The 17,384-nt window shown below is 66.0% G+C and overlaps 2 protein-coding genes across 2 annotated transcripts; one reads left to right on the top strand and one right to left on the bottom strand.

Annotated features, from left to right (window-relative positions):
* The first annotated feature begins 156 nt into the window (after nucleotides 1-156).
* AMSG_07560 (potassium channel TSK2) lies at nucleotides 157-3,005 on the top strand. Its single transcript, XM_013900593.1, has 2 exons — nucleotides 157-449; nucleotides 606-3,005. The coding sequence occupies exon 2, from the start codon at nucleotides 935-937 to the stop codon at nucleotides 2,978-2,980; it is 2,046 nt and encodes a 681-aa protein (XP_013756047.1). The 5' UTR covers nucleotides 157-449; nucleotides 606-934; the 3' UTR covers nucleotides 2,981-3,005.
* Nucleotides 2,976-17,318, bottom strand: AMSG_07559 (uncharacterized protein; the record flags this gene model as incomplete). The annotated part of the gene is made up of 3 exons (XM_013900592.1): nucleotides 2,976-9,709; nucleotides 9,832-10,318; nucleotides 10,351-17,318. 3 exons carry the CDS (start codon nucleotides 17,316-17,318, stop codon nucleotides 3,002-3,004), a joined length of 14,163 nt encoding a protein of 4,720 aa, XP_013756046.1. The 3' UTR covers nucleotides 2,976-3,001.
* Between the last annotated feature and the right edge of the window lie 66 nt (nucleotides 17,319-17,384).

Genomic DNA, 17,384 nt, shown 5'->3' with positions numbered 1-17,384 from the left:
TCATGGGGGGGTTGGGGTGGTGGGGGTGGGGGGTGGGGGGTGATGGGGACAATTTTTGAAGGATGAGCTTGGGAGGGTCGGGGGGGAGGGGGGGGGGTCATGGCAGTTGATCTACGGGTGAGCAGCCAGGGGGAGAGAGAGTGAGAGAGAGTGTGTGTATGGGTGGTCGGGGGTGTGGGTAACCTGACTTTGGAGGAAGTCACCGACGGGACATGGTGGGCTTTCCGTCTGTCTTCCATCCCTCACGACGACGGGAGAAGGGCTCGTCGGCGGTGGTCAACATGGTTCGCATGTCGGCTTCGTTTGGTACTGGTCAAGCTGTGCCGACCACGGCGGAGTTTGCCCGCAAGGCCGGCGTGCCCGAGGTCGCCATCCAGCGCAAGCAGCGCAAGATCTCGCGTGCTACCGTCATCCTTGCCCTTGTAGGCCTTGGTCTTGCATGTCTCTCGGTATGTGACGGATGACGGCGAGATGGAGTAAGGGAGAGAGTGTGTGCGGGTGTGGGTGATGGTTAGGACTCACGGGCGGGCGGGGACCGTGTGGTGACGGCTGGCTGTGATGTCTGGGTTGGCTGTGGTCACGGTCATGACGGGGCGGCATGACAGCACGAGATCGAGCACGCCCACGATGGACAACCCACTTTCATCTCCACCATCCTCAAAGCATTTGTCTCGCTCTCCACGATCGGCCTGCTCTGGACTGTGTACTCGTACTTTAGCCTCGCACATCGTCTGCTGCGGCTGAAGGATCTGACGCCGGCGTCGTCAACGGTCTTCACCTCGCCGCTCGCTGTCTCGTGCGCGTTTGAGATGGTAATCTGTGCCGTCCACGCCGGCCCGTTCCTGGACCTACCCGCGGTTCAGCGGATCGACTACGACGTCATGCGCGAGCGGAGCGACTCGGAAGTCCGCATCCGCTCCCCATCCTCATCCTCATGTTTCTCCGCGCCTATCTTATCCCGCGCTACATTCGCGATCACTCGTTCCTCTTCCGGCGCGGCTCGCAGTTTATCGGCGCGCTCTCCGACGTCGAGTTCTCCAATCTTTTTGTGCTCAAGACCATCCTCGATGCCCACCCATACTCGGTCGTCGCCGGCTTGCTCTCGACCCTCGTTGCGGTTCTTTCGTACATTGTCCACATTGCCGAGCGCATCGACAATCCGCAGCACGCCCAGTTTGGCGACTCGATCTGGTTTCTCGGCATCACCCTCGTCACCGTCGGCTACGGCGACATTGTCGTCACCACGCTCTCCGGCCGCATCTCCGCCTTTGTCACTGCCCTCATCGGCCTCCTTCTCACCGCCCTCCTCGTCGCCCTCGTCCAGCGCCGCCTCGCGCTCTCGCTGCAAGAGGCCAAGGTCGTCACCTTTCTCCGCCGCGACCGCTCGCGCCGTCTCGTTGCGCCGTCGGCAGCCGTCGTCATCCAAAAGGCGTGGGCCTACTCGCGCGCCCGTCGCGCCGTCAAAGCGCGGCCCTCGTTCCGCGCCCGTCGCGCCGTGCGCACCGCGGAGCGCACCATGTACGCTGCCCTCCGCACATGGCGCAAGCTCAAGCACTCGCTCTCGTCCATGAACACCAAGACCGAGGCCGACTACGCCGCCATCTTTGAGGAGATCTTCATCGAGCTCCTCGACCTCCATGCGGACGTCAACTATCTGCTCGAGCGCCTCCGCCTCCGCTCCGGCATATCCTCCTCTGGCCTCGCCGCTACCCGCACCTCGTCTGTCCTCAACACCTCGTCCCCACTCGCCCCCACCAAGTCCGCCTCCATGGCCGACCTCGTCCGCGCCACCGACGCCAAGCTCGCCGCCGACTCCCGCGCCCTTCGCCTCTCGTTCACAGGCTTGCCGTCCGGCCCCCGCCTCGTGGACGCCACAGAGGCCTACTCTGAGTCTGTCGACTCGTGCTCGGCTGACAACACCGGTGACGCAGACACATCGGGCCTCTCCGGAAACAGCTCGTGCGAGCGCGCCTGTCCGCGCTCCCGCTCCCGCTCGCACTCGCACTCGCGCCGCTCGCGCGCGTCGCACTCTGCCTCGGCGCCCGGCATCGGCGTCCCGGCAACGCCACGGACGGAGCCAGAGATCACAACCGCGACTCTCACCGCCACCGCTGCCAACAACCTCGAGCGTGTCTCCACCATCCGCGGCGCGTCCATGCTCAACGCCTCGACATCGTCCGCAGGCACCGATCGCCAGCCGCCGCCCGGCCAGCCCTCGCTCCTCCACTGGGCCCAGCAGGACTACCCGCACGAAAAGTCGGCCGCCATCTCGCGGCTTGAGTACGAGATTGCGCGCCAGGGCGCCATGCTTCGCTCCATGTCCTTCCGCTCCTTCAAGTCGGCCGACAAGACTGGCTACAAGCGCCGCAAGCACCTCCTCCGTCGTCTCGATCCCTCCTCGACTGCGGCCATCAGCGCCCTTTCCCTCGACGACGACAGCTCGCCATGCTCGAGCCCGCGCCCGCGCGCAAACTCGACAAGCTCGCGCCCCCGCGACCACTCGGTCTCCTTCCGCCTCCCGCACGAGTCCTACGCTGATTCCGCCGCTGCCGCCAGCCGCACTGACGTCTCTGACCGCATCGACGCCCTCACCGCTGCCACGTCCGCGCTCATGGAAGAGGACTCGGCGGCACTCAACTCGCTCCAGCGCGAAGTTGCGTCGCTCGAGCTCAAGGTCGACGCCCAGTTCTCGTCCATCAACGCCGCCCTCGCCATCCTCCTCGAGCGCTCAGCTGGCCCGGCCACGGCGCCGCCGCCGTCCTCGCACCCCCTACGCGGCGTCTCCCACGCCACAGGCTCGCCCTACGCCGCAGGCTCGCGCCCGCGCGGCTCGCGCCCGCGCGCCCCCCGCGGACGCACCCATCCCCGCAACCGGCCCCACCCACCGTCGGCCATGCCCGAGCCGGCTCCCGGCCTTGACGGCCTGACGCCGATCATGCCGCCACTCCCAGGTCGCACACCCACTCATCGCAAGCGGTAGATAAACGCGTTTAGTAGCTAGCTACACCCTGTTTGGCGCCTCGCACAGCAGCGCCACGCTCCGCAGCGCCCACTCGTCCTCCACCGCATGCACAGCATCAACATGCAGCGTCGGCGACGCGTCGAGCTCCACCCACACCAGCGGCGTCTCGGCTCGCCACTCGGTCGACCACACAGGGACAGCCACCCGCACCACTCCAGCCTCGGCTTGGGCATCTTCATGCTTGCGAACAGCCACGCCGCTCAGCACCCCGCGTGGCATCGGTGCAGATCCGGCACTCTCGCTGCTCTCCATCACCACGCTGCGGTCCGGAGACCACTGCGCGCCCTGGATCCAGAGACCATCGACGCACAGGCCGGCACGCGCGCGAGCGCTGCCGCCGCCCCCTGCCGCCGTCGCGGCCTGAACCTCATCGGCCGCAAACGAGAGACGCACCTCGACCATGTCCAAGGTCGTCTCCAGTGCCGCCGCGGCCGCCTCGCGGACCGCCGCAAACAGCTCGCGCGGGGCAAAGAGGATCGAGACATCGACCGAGCCGGCATGTAGGCCGCCGGCAGCCTCGCCGCTGCACACCCGCCGCACGCTCGCCACACGCCGCGCAAGATCATCGAGGAACCTTTGCAGGCCGTACATGTGCTCGTAAGAGACAACCGCCCACTGAAACGGAATAAGCCCGCGAAGAAGCTGCTCGCAGAGCACTTCGTGCTCGAGGCTCAGCACCGCCCGACCGGCGAGCGCCGCGCTCAGCTCCGCCAGCGAGTCATGGACTACTTGGAGCAACTTGTTGTACCGACTCACCTGCCGCGCCACAAGCTTCACGCTCAGCGACGCGTGATCCGGCACCGCCACCAGCTTCCCCGGAATCTGCTCCGGCACCCGCTGTGCAAGCGTGGCAATGACCGTCGTTGCCTCGTCCGACCACGACGAGATTGTGTGTCGCGGAGGCGGAACCGAGTCAGAGTCTGCGTGCACAAGATCGAGGCTTGCCAGTGCGGCAAGCAAGTGGTGGACATGCTTCCGGTTGGCCTCGCTCGTCACCGAATCCGGGAGGCCGAACACGCTCGCCGGATCGTCGCTGCTAAACTGGGTCTTGACATGCTCGAGATACTCGGACGGGAGTCCGGCAGACGCCTTGGGTAGCACGTACTCGCCGCGGAGCACAAAGTTGCGGCTCTCGTCCGCAATCTCTGGCCGCAGCACCGACCGCAGCAGCGCCTCCACAATCCAGCGGTCCAGCGGCGCACCAAAGAGCGGACCGTACGCCACGTCGCGGGCCCATCCACGGACGAAGGCCAGCACATGCTCGATGTCACGCCCGACTGGCCGCGCTGCAAGCTCGCGCTCGAGCACCCCAAGCACCTCGACCTCGGTGGCCAAGCTCGGCAGCGCCACAGGCCACGACCAGCCCTGCGGCTCAAACCGGAATCGCCCACGAACAAGCGCATGCACAAAGAACACACCCACCGCTGCGCGCCGCCAGCTCGTTCGGCGGTCGGCAGAGAGTGCCTTGCTCAGCTTCTCGCCGTTGTGGCTGAACGCGCTCATCACGCTCGACCGCACGCTCGGCGCGGCCTGCGCCACAAGCGTCACGCATTGCGAGAGAAGCGGCTGCGGGAGTGAGATGACCGGGCTCGCCAGCACAAACAGCCGGAACGCCGTGTGCGTCACCGCCGGTGAGAGCCCCATGACGTACCGCGCAAGCTCGTCGAGCACCTCTTGCGGTGCCTCGTCCACATCGGTGAGCACCACCCATCGGCCCCACGAGTTGGCGGCGTCCAGTACAGACTTGACCGGCGGGCCCCATCCGAGCCCGCCGTCGAGCTTAGAGCTCAGCAGACGCCCGGCCATCGTCGTCTCCAGCGACGCCCGCTGCAGCTCCGACGCGCCGGTTGAACCTGTCGGCGCCGCGGCGACCAAACCTCCTAGACTCACTGGGCTCCCGCTCCCGCCTCCGGCACCGCTCCCTCGCACCCGCCCCAGCCCGCGCCGCGCCGAGGTGTTGAGGCCAGACACCGCGCCAGCGGTTGCGCCTGCACCCGCCCTCGCGGCCAGCGCAGGATTCGACATGCCCGAGGCGAGTAGACTCGCGGCGCCCGGCGCAGGCTCGCCCACCTCGCGCGAGGCGGCAGGCCATCCGCTGCCGCTGGTGCCGGTTCCGGCACTACTCGAGGCGGACACTCCACTCGTGCTCTCAGGCTCACTAGGTGCGCGCCATACCGAGTGTGAGTGAAGCGGGACAATGAGGAGCTTGGACTCGGGTACGCCAGCGGCGGCGGCGTGGGCAACCACCGGCAGGAGAGGATCGACGCCGTCGTCGTGCAGAATCGCCACCGGCGCGCACGACCACGACGCCACCCCTGGCGGAAGCGACGCGTGCGCAAGCATGTACCCGACGTCTGCCAACCGCGAGCTCACAAACTCGGGCCCGTAGTCCTCGCGGGCAAACCAGATGTAGTGCCGCAGTGCGCCGAGCAGCGCGTCCGGCCGCACACACCGCACCAGCACCAGCCGCAGGAACGACTTTGTCGGCACCCGCCGCTGCCACTTGTCCGTGGGCAGCGGCGTCCGCCACGGCTCACTGGCCTCCAGCCACTTGCGCCACTCGCTTGGACGCATCGTCACCTCGGCCGAGAGCCCATCGAGGCCAGGTACAGTACCGGCTGTTGCACACACGGCCGCCCACGCGGCGTCGTTGAGCCACTCGGGAGCCGGATTTGCACCAAACCGCCGCCCACCGCCATCGCCTGCCCCCGGCCCGTGCACAAACGCGTCGTAGAGCTCGCGCGAGACGGCGCCGCTCGCCACGCGGTCGCGCACAACGAGCAGCGTGGCAAACAGCAGTGCATCCTCGTCAAAGAGCGACTTGGAAACCTCGCCAAAGACGCTCGCTCGCGCAACTCGCATTGCCTCGCCCAGCTCGGCGGCCAGTGACGGGTCAATGGCTGCCTCGCTGCCCTCGCCCAGCATGGCCTCTGACGCCGTGTGCGGCATAGAGGCACTGCCGCTTGTTCCAGCAGCGACCACCTCGCCCAGCTGTCGAGCCAGCTGCGCCACCAGCGCGGCCTGGAACCAGCCAAACGAGAACCGATACACCGGGTTGACGCTATGCAAGTCAGACATGGCACCGTACATCGAGACTGCAGTCTCTACCACTGGCCCGAGCACGTCGTCAAACGCCCGCCGCGCCTCGCCGAGCGCCTCGCGCCGCTTGGCGAGCACGTTCTCTGCCAGCAGTAGCTGTGACTTGGCCCGCCCGAGCTCGTCCAGCAGCGCGTCGCTGCCCACCAGCGCGTCTATCGCGGACTCTGTCAGCATCGTGAGCAAGTGCCCATCCGCCTCCAGCAGCGCAAGCTCGGCCGTAATGACCGCGTCGCGCTTGTCCTCCACACGGAGGCTCGGCGCAGTGGCGTCGGCAATGGCCTGACCTAGCGCAAGGCTCACTGTCGTCGGTGCGTGCCGGTACGAGATACAGCCGACAATGCCCGATGTCACCAGCGTGAGACACGATGCGTCTTCCAGTGGCGTCGCTAGGTAGAGGTGGAAGCCCTCGCGAACGTTGACCACCACATCACCAATCCGCACGCCGAGCCCATCGTTGTCGGTAAAGTAAAGCTTGGAGAGCAGCGGGCCGAGCGCAGGCGGCAGGTCGGCGTCGGAGAGGATGCCGTGGAGGAGGACTGGCACGCCGTCGCGGACAGCGCGGCTCACCGCCGCCATCACATTGTCCGAGCCAGCCCGGATTTCGCGGAGAGGCTCGCCCTCGAGGGAGCGGACCCAGCGTACGCCGTTGCCCGACGGGTCAATGAGCAGCGGCCATCGCTGGTTGTTGACAAACATGATGACTGCGTTCTGAGCCGCAAACCGGTCGCGGGCATCAAGGCCGAGCGCCGCCCATCCAAGCCGCTCAGCCTTGCCCATCAGCAGCTCACCGAGGTCAAAGGTTTCCTCGGTCTGCGACGGGCGCAAGCCCGCAGCAACCGCAGCCTGGATTGCCTTGCTTGCCAGGCTGTTTCGCGCTTCGACCGAGAGCGGGCCGCCATAGACTAGGAAGGTCGCCGCCACTAGTGCGTCACCCAGCAGCGCCTCGAGCCGCTTCCGCAGCTCGCTGAGCCGCTCACCCCAGGTTGCCACGTTGTCTTCGAGCATCGACTCGAGCTTTTGCGCGTGCTGGACCCGCGCCACATGAGCATCCTTGGTCGCCCGCGCCGCTACGAGCTCGTTGCGCGCCGACACAAGCTCGGCGTCGCGCGACGCAATCTTGGCCGACAGCGCGTGGAGTTCGGCGGTGAGCCCGGCCCGCTCGACGAGGAGGCCCTCAATCTCAATCCGCAGAATGCGAAGCTCCTCCTGCTGCGGCTTGAGCGAGGTGAGCGTGACTCTCAGCTGGTACGCCGCGTGCACGTAGTCGTACAGTAGACGGACCGGCCGCCGGAGCTTGACCACCGCCTTGCCCTGGAAGCTCTCGTGCGCGAGCACGTCAGCAAGCTTGGCCACAGACTCGTCGGTCAGCTGCATCGGGTCAACGAACAGAAGGTTGCGTACAAACTTGCCGTCGGCGAGCAAGATCTTGGCCTCAGGCCAGTACGTCTCCTCGCGGATCGGCGCGCCATCGGCGCCGGTTCCGGGCACCATGACGTAGCGTGGTGTGATTTCGCGGATGATGCAGATGGCCTTCATCACCAGCCGCAGGGCCAGCGACGGCTTGGTTTTGGACGCCAGGCTCAGCTGGGTCCGTCGCTGTAGCTGCTTCAGCCGCTTCTTGGCGCGCACCATGTTGGGCAGCACCGTCTCCTCTGAGACTTGCAGTACCGACTCGAGCTCACTCGCAGTCGCGTTCTTGGCGTCAATGGCCTGGCTGAGAACAGCCAGCTCGTCCTCAAAGTGCCGAATCGAAGCGTGGTCGTCCGACAGCTCCTCCTCGAGCGCCGCAATGGTAGCCTCACGTTCGGTGATGGTCTGGTATAGGCCAACGAGTTCGATCTTGAGCTGGGCCGCCGCCGCGTTGGCGCTGTCGACCTGTAGCAGCGCCGCGGTGAGCACCTGTGCCCGCTCCGAGTACTCTTGCGAGCGGTGCTTGATGACCTCCACAACCTCGGAGAGAAACTCGGTGAAGCTTGCGGGCGAGACCGGGGTCGGCAGCGCGGTGGCGAGCGCAAAGGCGCCCGTCACGTGCACGGCCACCTTGTGCAGGTCGACAAGCAGGTCACCGACGCTCTCAAGCATGCTCGAGCTCAGCAGTGCACCAGGCACGTTGTGAAGAACCTGGTGCGCGGCCAGCCGCAGGTCGTCGTCGGGCACGGTGTCAAACCAGTCGAGGGTGCAGCAGTTGAGCAGTGCCGGGTAGTGGCGGGTGACAAAGTGCATGGTGGGCGAGGCGGCGTCAAAGCCAAACACCAGGTGCAGATGGGTCTTGATGTTGCGGAGGAACTGGACGTAGATGGCGGCGCCTTCGACCATGCCCGGATGAGTGTTGCGGATGTGGCGCGCAACGGCTTGCTGCTGCTCCTCGGTAAAGAGGGTGATGGGAACGTGACCCGAGTTGATGACAATGGCCAAGTCGGCGAGGACGCACTCGGCAGCAAGCTGGGTCTCATCGACAATGAGCACCGTGGCAAGGCCGAGGCCACCGGCCCGAAGCAGCGCAGACGAGAGGAGCTTGCGCCACTCGACCTCGTCGGAGTGGAGCGTGGCCGAGAGCTCGAGGATGGCACGCTGGGCGACGTGCGAGAGGACAGCGGCGAGCCGAGCGAGGCTTGTCCGCTGCGCTGCTGTTGCGCCGACAAGGACCGCGTGCGAGCGCTGGAGCGAAAAGACGCGGTTGAGGCGAGAGATGTGCGACACAGCGTCCATGAGGAAGGCCCGCTTGAGCGGGGTCTGTGTCGACGCATTGAGCTCGGTCACAAAATTGTCGACCACGTCGAGAAGACTGTCACCCGAAGCCACCGGCGCGTACGGGTGGTCCTTGGCGACGCTTGGCATGAGGGTGTTGAACAGCCGCGGCGGCGATGCAAAGAGCTCGGCTAGCACTTGGGCATCGGCAATGCCTGCAAAGAGCTGTGGGCCGTGGGTGGCGATCCAGCGAGCGACCCATGTCCGGTGCTCAAGCTCGACGAGGCCGTCAGCAAAGACCCGTCGGAGCTCGTGGTGCCACGCCTCGAGCACGTCTTCCACAGACTCGAGACCGCCGCGGACTGCAAGGACAAGGCCGTCAAGTACCTTGACGACATGTCGAATGTTGAAGGCGTAGTGCGGCCGCGCGTGCGAGGCGGGAAGCGCCAGCGCAAGGTCGTGGTACAGCGCGAGCGTTCCACCGACAAGAGGCTTCGAGAGCGACCTAAGGTCGAGCGATGAGAGCTTGTGGGCGGTATGGAGGTGAACAGCAACGGCGGGCGCGAGCGCAACAACGAGCTCGTCGTGCGACGGTGGTTCAACGGCAAGCGTGACAAACCGATGGGCCAGCCGCGGCGGCAGCGGGTCGGCGTCGGCGTCGAGGGAGGCCAACACAAACTGAATCGACTCGACAAAGCGAAAGGTTGTCGGCTTGGTGGCGTCGTGCCAGCCGCCTGTGTCGTGCCACTGGCGGAGCAGCTCGCCAAGCGCACCCTCTTCCATGCGGAACTCAAAGTCGTCGGCGAGGATGGCGCGGGTCTGGCCGTGGGCAATCGGGCCCCAGACGTTCTTTCGCTTGCGTGTGAGGACCCGGTCGAGCGCGAGCTGAAAGCCCGACGCCTGCATGTGGGCGGTGCCCGGGACAACGTGGCCGGCCACGTTGGGGCGAGCCATTCGTTGCGGAAGAAAATGTCCAGCATGAGGCGCGTCTTGCCCGCACCCGATGGACCACAGAGCGCCACATGGTGTCCGGCGTTGAGGAGCTTGGAGGTCAGGTACTGGACACGGACGGTCGAGGCAGCAAAGCCGCGGTGGGCACGAATAGGAGTGCCCACGACCGGCATGGTGACAAACAGGCCGCGGCCGGCGGCGTAGTCGGCCCACGAGACCAGGTGCGGCTCTGCCGTTGCATTCGGATTCGGCACGACGTCGGCAAGTTGTGCCACGGTCTCGACGCCGAGTGCGTCGAGCTCGATGCCAAAGCTGGAGAGTGCGCCACCGAGCCAAGAAATCCACCCGGTCCGTGCCGAGCTGACCGGGAGCGCACCAAGTGTGTTGACGGCGGCAAAGAGAACCAGCGCCTCGAGTCGTGCCGCGAGAGCAGTCTCTGATGACGGGAGAGGGTGAAGGCGGCCAAACTCAGGCGACGACGAGAGATCGACGCCGCGGTACGATGCCAGCTCGGAGCCGAGCAGCGCGAGGAAGGAGGCCACTGCGGTGAAGGCCCCTCTGGGCCGTCTTCCTGGGGCGAGAGCGAGCACCGGACTGAGACCGCCTTCGCCACGAGTGTCGAGTCGACGAGGAGGCGAGTAAGGGTGGCAGCGACATCAAGTTGCTGAACACCCATCTGGGGCCCGTACTCGCGCTCAAAGCGCGCCAGCGCGGGGGCGACCAGCAGCCGCCACGAGAGCGGGCCCGGAGTGCGAACAATAGCCGACTGCGCGACGAGCGACGGCGGCGCGAGGTCGAGCGACTCGGTCTCAAACACCAAATGCAAGTCCGGGGTTGAGAGCACGCGCTCGCCCGAGTCGAGGCAGAGGACAGGGTGAGCGCCGAGAAGGTCGAAGAGCGGACGGACCCAGTGGGCCGAGAGCGGGCCATCGAAGACAATCAGAGTGCGGGCACCAGAGGCTGCAGATGCGGCTGCGGCAGCGCGGACAAGGTGTGCAACAAGGCCGTCGACCCAAACGCCCGTCGACGGGTTAATCGAGCCGTACAGCTGACCGTAGGTGAGCGAGGCTGGGTAGACCGCCGCCACCCGCCAGCCGCCAACAGCGGCAAGGTGTGCGCGGAAGAGCGCAAGTGCGGCAGACTTGCCCGACGCCGGCGAGCCGACAAGCATGACGCCGCGCGCAAGAGCCGCGGCGTCGCAGAGCGCAGTGGCACACGCAAGGAGCTGAGGCGTGGCCTCGAGGCCAAGGTCTTTGGCATGTGCGGCAGCGGCCGTGGCATCCAGCAGCGGTACATGGCGCGGGACGGCAAGGCCAGGATGTGGGCTTGCTTCACAGCCGCGCGGAAAGGCGGCTGCGAGGGCATCCTCAAAGCTCTGCATGTCGGCTTTGTCGAGGCGGGGCGCCATCCACATGCGGACGGCGGCAACGACAATGGTAGCTTCGTGGGTGTAGGCCTGCGGCGGAAGAAGGGAAGCGCTCTCGACCGAGCGCCACATCGCGGTGGCAAGGCGACAGACGCGGAGAACGGAGCGGGCGCAAATAGCGGGGACGAGCTCGGCGAGGGCGGCAAGCTTGGTCGCCAGCGTGGCGGCGTGGACAAGGCCGGCACATGCGAGATTCGCGGAAGCAATAGCGTGGAGCGACGGAGCAGCTAGGGCGATGGTCCGCGAGGCTGCCTTGAGCGCCGGCGGCAACGGCGAGAGATGCGAGGCTGAGTACAGCGCAACGTTGAGCGAGGAGATGCCCGGAGCCACAGCCGGCGGCGCTGGGACGGCCGCGGCGGCATCACCGGCTTCGGCGGCGTTTGCGGCGTCAGCAGCCAGCATTGGTGACGAGGCAAACGATTGAGCCGACTCAAAGGCGACCAGAGACTCCAGCGGCGAGGCCGAGAGCGAAGACCACTGGCGATCGCCCGGCGCTGCACCCGGCAGGCGAGGTTTGTGAACGACGGTCGAATGGAACGGTGGCGAGAAGGAGAGCAGCGCAGCGGTGAGGACCACACCCATGGAGGGAGCAAGCGGAAGCGCATCAGAGCCTTCAAAGGCAATGGCGGCCTTACCAGCAGCGCGGGCACGGAGGAGGCGACCGAGCAGCTGGGCTGCCACCGCCATCATGCCTGTGGTGAGGCGGTCGACATCGTTGATGACGAGGAGCGCGCCGGCGGCGGCGGCGCCCTTGAACAAATTGGTGAGTGTGACGTAGTGCATGCAGGGCGAGCCCGAGTAGACGACGTGGTAGCGACCAAGATTCGGGGCGAGGGCGAGGGCGGTCCGGGTCTTGCCGGTCGAGTGCTCGCCGGTGATGGCGACGAGGCGCGATGCGACCAGTGCCGAGGTGGCCGCCGCAACCGCACCGCGTTCGGGCGGGGTGATGGCGAGCGGGGCATGCGGCGGAACAAGCTCAAAGTCGTAACTTAGCTCGGCATCGTACTGGCGGGCAGAAACGGCGAGACGGCCGGTGGTGTCGGTGGTGTCGGCATAGAACCGGAGGTGACCGGCATAGGCGGCGCGGACGTCCGGCTCTGCAGTGGCGAGGAAGCTTGCGGCCGACCCTACTTGCTGCGAGGCGGAGAGAGCAGCAAGATTGGACGAGGAGCTGGAAGCCGAGAGCGGTGGCGAGGCCGGCTGTGACGATGGCGTCCGCGGGGTGCAGGGCGTGGCTGGCTTGGCCGGCGAGAGTGGGTTGGCCGGCACAAGGAGCTCGCAGTACACGGCACGAAAGTAGGTGTGCAGGAGAAGCATGACCTCGAGGGTGGAGCGCGGCGGCTGCAAAGCATCGGCGGATCCGGACGAGGGCGGCGCCCGAAGCGCATTGGCAATGACGTCGATGAGCGCAGACTCGCGAGCAGCAGAGAGCGGGAGCAGCGGCTCAGCGACGGCTTCGACAGTAGTGGCAAAGGCGATGCGCTCCACCAGGATGACCAGCTGGGGTGGGAGCGGTGCGGCCCATGCAAGGAGTGCGGCGGCGTTGTCGGGACCCGGGTAGGAGGCGAGGGCGGAGACGGCGATGTGAGAGAGGGTGGAGACCATGCCGCGGGTGAGGGCGGCGAGCCAGGCCTCGAGCTGGGCGTTGACGAGTGGGACCGGGGCATGGAGCTCGATGAGCGGGGCTGAAGATGACGATGCCATGTGAGTGATACTCGGCGAGATCGGCGAGGTGGCAAAGTGGTGGAGACCAGAAAAGAGCTTTGGAAGCGAGGGAATGAGCGCGGATGGAGCCGAGAGCGCAAGCAGCTCGAGGAGCTCACCGTCGCAGAGGAAGAAGAAGCGCGGAAAGGTGGAGCGCTTGACGTTGAGGTAGCCAGTGAGCGAGGCCTTGACCCGCTCCATGGTGGTGTTCATCTTCTCGAACGACTCGTGGTAGTTGCGGGTGGAGATGGACGAGTACGACGACGAGTCGTGGATTGCGTCCATGACGCGGCGCCAGAACTTGTCGACGCGCTCAAACTCGCGAGCCTCGTCGCGGAGTTGGTGCGAGATGTCGGATGCAAAGACCGGCTGGAGGTAAGTCCAGTGACGCTGAAGGGTGAGCCAGCCGTCGAGGAGGCGGGAGAACTTGTCAAACTCGGCCTTGAGCTCAGCAAGCCGCTTGGAGAACTCGGCAATGTGTGGCGAGGAGCGGAGGGCCTCGACCTTGAGAATGTGCTCCTCGTTGCGCTGGGCAATGTCTTCGACGGCGACCGGATCCAGCACGTACGAGTGAGTCTCGCGATGGGGAAGAACGTCAAACTTAAAGTTGTACCGCTCCTGCCAGAGTGCGCGAAGCGTGTCGTCGATGCGACGCTCGGCACGAGCAGCGCGGGCGACGGCCTCGAGCTCGGGCATGCAGTGCGCAAACGAGTAGTTGGCGAGAATGTAGGCGAGATCAGTGTCCTGCTTGAGAACAAAGTCCTGGCCGGTGGCCCTGGTCACGGCGGCCCAGTGCTTGTTGCGCAGCTGCGGCGCAAGGTGGGCAATGGCCAGGAGGGCCGAGATGACAGGCATGTGGGCAGCAAAGGCGGTGATCTGGGCACGGAGGGTGCGAACGGCGGCGCGTGGGACAGCGAGGCGGATAAAGGCCTCCCCGAGTGAGGTAAGGTCGTCAAGCCAGGCATCGAGCTGGTTCTGCATAGCATCTGCCGAGAGTGAAACAAACTCGTCCTCGAGCCAGGCAGCGCGGGTGTCGTCCCAGGTAGCAGCGATGTCCCAGAGGCGGAGGAAGGGCGCAACGGCGGCGGCCAGTTCGACAAGATGGGCGTACGAGGTCAGCGAGTGGCCGAAAATAGACTCGTGGTCATTAAAGGTAGCGGCAATGTCGACGGCGTCGTCGACGTTGCGCTTGAGAGTGCGGAGCGCCGAGAGATAGAGCGGGGCACGGTCAAGGTCGCCGTAGCCCTCAGCCTCGCGGAGCGAGTCTTCGAGCTTGATGGCTTGCAGGGCAAAGGCCTTTTGCTTGTCGGCGAGCTCCTGCTGAAAGATGCGCTCGGCGTCTGCAAGCGCGTTCTGAGTGTGGATGACTTGTTCCGAGATGCGGCGCGGCCAGCGGACGGCATCCCACTTGAGGTACGCCTCCGAGTCGTCGATACGGAAGCCAAACGACTCGAGGGTGTCGTATTTGGCGAGCATGGCACGGATGCGGGAGACGTGGCCGGCGACGGTGTCATCGAGGTTGGCCATGACATGTTTCATAGCTTTCCAGTCCTCGGGCGTCTCGGTCGGGGCGTGGAGCTTGGCGTTGAGGTCCTTGAACGAGGCGCGGACGAGAGAGGCGTCGTCGCGGGCCTCAGCGTGCAGGAGGCGCAGAACAAGGCGGGCGAGCGACTCGGCCATGGCGGCCAGCACGGTCTTTGCCGGCTTGAGGTTGATCTCGAAGAGGCCAAAGGCAAGGAGGTCAGGAAGGTCTGCGCGAACGGCGGCGGCGCGGTCACGTTGGGCCCGAACTAGTGCAGCGTACTGGTCGAGTGACGGAGCCATGTCGATGATGGCAGCTTCAAAGGCAGCGCGCTGGGTGTAAAGGCGGATGTACGCGGTGTACGGTGTGAGGCGAGCAAGGAGCTCGCGCGGAAGTGCAAAGTTGGCGCGGAGATTCGCCATGACGCCGGTGAGGACCGGAGCAATGTCCGGCGAGGTCGGATCAACCGAGGCCAGGTACTTTGAGAACAGGGCCGGGTTGCCGGTCACTTCCGAGTCGATGAGCGGCACCTTGTCGGCGGCAGCAAGAATGTCGTCCATGACTGAGGTGAGCATGGTCTCAAAGGCCGAGAGCGGCGGGTCGAGAGCGAGGCCGACGGTGTCGCGGACAAGTGAGTCCTTGTGTGCGGCGCGGGCGCGGGCGGCGCGGGCGGCAAGCTCGTCAGCCGGGGTGGTAGACTCGATCTCGGCGAGCTGCTCAGGCACGGCGATGTGCAGGTCCTCAATCGAGCCGTGATCCAAATCCTGCTCGCCAACTAGGAACAGGTCGGCAGCGATGGTCGACGATGAGAGCGCCATGGAGAGAGAAGACTCGCCGGCAGCTGCGACGGTGGCGAGGTATGAATCACGGTAGATGAGGTCGTGTTGGGCGTCCCAAAGCGGGTCAGACTCGTTGGCTTTGGACGGATGAGCGTGGAAGCCAGTGAGGACAAGGGTGGTGACAAACAGCGGTTCCGGGAGGCAGCGGGCAATGCGGAGAAGCGGCGTTGAGCTTGGCAGTGAGTCGAGGTCCGGCGCAAACGGCGGAGCACCGTGGAGGAGGGCAGACCAGTCGAGGTCATCCGAGGTGGCGGCATTGGGCAACGCGGCAGGCTCAAAGTCGGGCACGTCCGCGTAGGGCGCGAAAAAGGCGTCGAGTGAGGAAATGGCCGAGGTGATAAGACCGCGGACGGCAGACTCCATGAGAAGGGCGGTGATGCGGAGGAGGATGTCACGCATGCGGACGGCAGGCCGGCCAGCCAGCGAGGTGTCGAGGGCGGCGGTCTGGATGATGACCGGCAAGTTGAGCTCAAACTGGTGCTTGACTCGCTCACGCCAGGTGGCGCGCAAATGCTTGATGGTGGAGACCGAGACGGCGCGCTGCTCGGTCCGAAAGGCGGCGAGTTCGAGGACGGCGCCCGGGGCGAGGCCCGAGGCGGCGACCGACGGCGACGAGGCAACGTTCGTGTTGAACAGTACAAGCTCTTCGACCGCGAGACACTCTGCCCGGATAGCGTTGAGCGCTGCGACGGCCGGGCTCAGCGCACGGACGAGGAAAGCGTCAAAATGACGGACAAGCGAGCGGGTGCCTGGTGAGCCGAGCGGGAGCTGGACCATGGCGTGGTGCGGGACAGGCCGACGAGTGTCGAGGAGCGCAAAGTTGAGCGCCGAGTACTGGGCTGCAAGCTCCGGGTCGGCACCAAAACGTGACTTGACGGCAGCGAGCTTCTGGCCGCGAGCGTGGTTGGCCTGCATGTCAAGGACGAGGTCGGCGAACGACGGGTGGGAGGGCGGCACGGCAGCGAGGGTGAGGATTCTCTCGAGCTGGGTGCGCGGCATCGAGAGCGATGGCGGCGACGGCATGTCGTTGACGTAGTACAGCAGGCGAAGCCAGTGTTCCTGCTCGTCGCGGAGAGCGAGGGCCTCGCGGCGACGATCATCGAGGAGCCCGGTGTCTTCGCCGTCAAAGACGAGGTTGAAGCGCGAGACATACTTGGACGAGTTGGTGTGGACAAACTCGACGAGGTACAGATTCTTGTCGGGGTCAAAGCCAAGAACGCGGACCGGCATCCATTCGAACGAGCCGTCGTGGCGGAAGAACTTGGAGACGGCAGCCACGTTGGAGTAGTTTTCAAACGACGCCGGCGGAACGTCCGGCCGCTCGGCACGGGCAGTCCGCTCCGACGGCGGGCGTGAGGCAGCATCGATGGCATCGAACGAGTCGAGCGGGAGAAAGGTGGGAAAGTCGTCGAGGGCGGCCGAGGCGGTCGGCGGCGGGTCGATCGGGGTGAGAATGGCGCGGGAGCCGAGCGAGCGCGAGGTGGCCCGTGAGCCACGAGAGGTACCGACCGATACCGGCGCGTTGAGCAGTGGTGCAATGGTGGTGCGGCCAGCGCGGGCCCGAGCGCGGGCAGCCGAGAGCCGCAGCGGCGGGGGCACGCCCATCGGGAGAGGGACCGAGTTAAAGGCGGCATCTCGCGGAACATGCGGGAGCGTGTGAGAAGCTAGTGGCTCAAGCAAGGCATTGTACCTCGGATCAGAAGACGGCGCCGGTGCCGGGGCCGGTGCAGGCGGAGGATGCGGCTGCTGCAGACCGCGATTGTTGGGAAACGGCTTGGGTGCGAGGCCAAGGTCAGTCTTCCGCGGGCGAGTGTGCTGCCGCGGCCGAGGCGAAGGCGGATGCGGACGAAGAGAAGGAGCAAGTCGTGAAGACCGATGACTCTCAGTTCCGCCCTCTGCTTCTGCCTGTGGTGCGAGTTCTGGTAGTGGTGGAGGTAGCGGCGCGTCCGGGCCCTGAGTGAGGAGCCGTTCATGACGGTGGAGCCGGACAGCCGAGAGCTTGACCCGCGAGTATTGGTCAAGAGGCTTGAAGACCTTGCGAAGGCGTGGTGCCGCTGGGTCTGTCATAGCTGTGCGGTGGTGGTGGTGGTGGTGGTGGTGGTGGTGGTGGTGGTGGTGGTGGTGGTGGGGAGG

Source organism: Thecamonas trahens (assembly GCF_000142905.1).
Source record: "Thecamonas trahens ATCC 50062 unplaced genomic scaffold supercont1.35, whole genome shotgun sequence".
NCBI lineage: Eukaryota > Apusomonadida > Apusomonadidae > Thecamonas > Thecamonas trahens.
The sequence above is the reverse complement of the archived record's forward strand: the minus strand, read 5'-3'. Positions and strand labels throughout refer to the sequence as shown.

What these genes read in the sequence shown, in the direction of transcription:
- AMSG_07560 (XM_013900593.1), top strand. Translation starts at nt 935, where the DNA reads ATGTTTCTCCGCGCCTATCTTATCCCGCGCTACATTCGCGATCACTCG.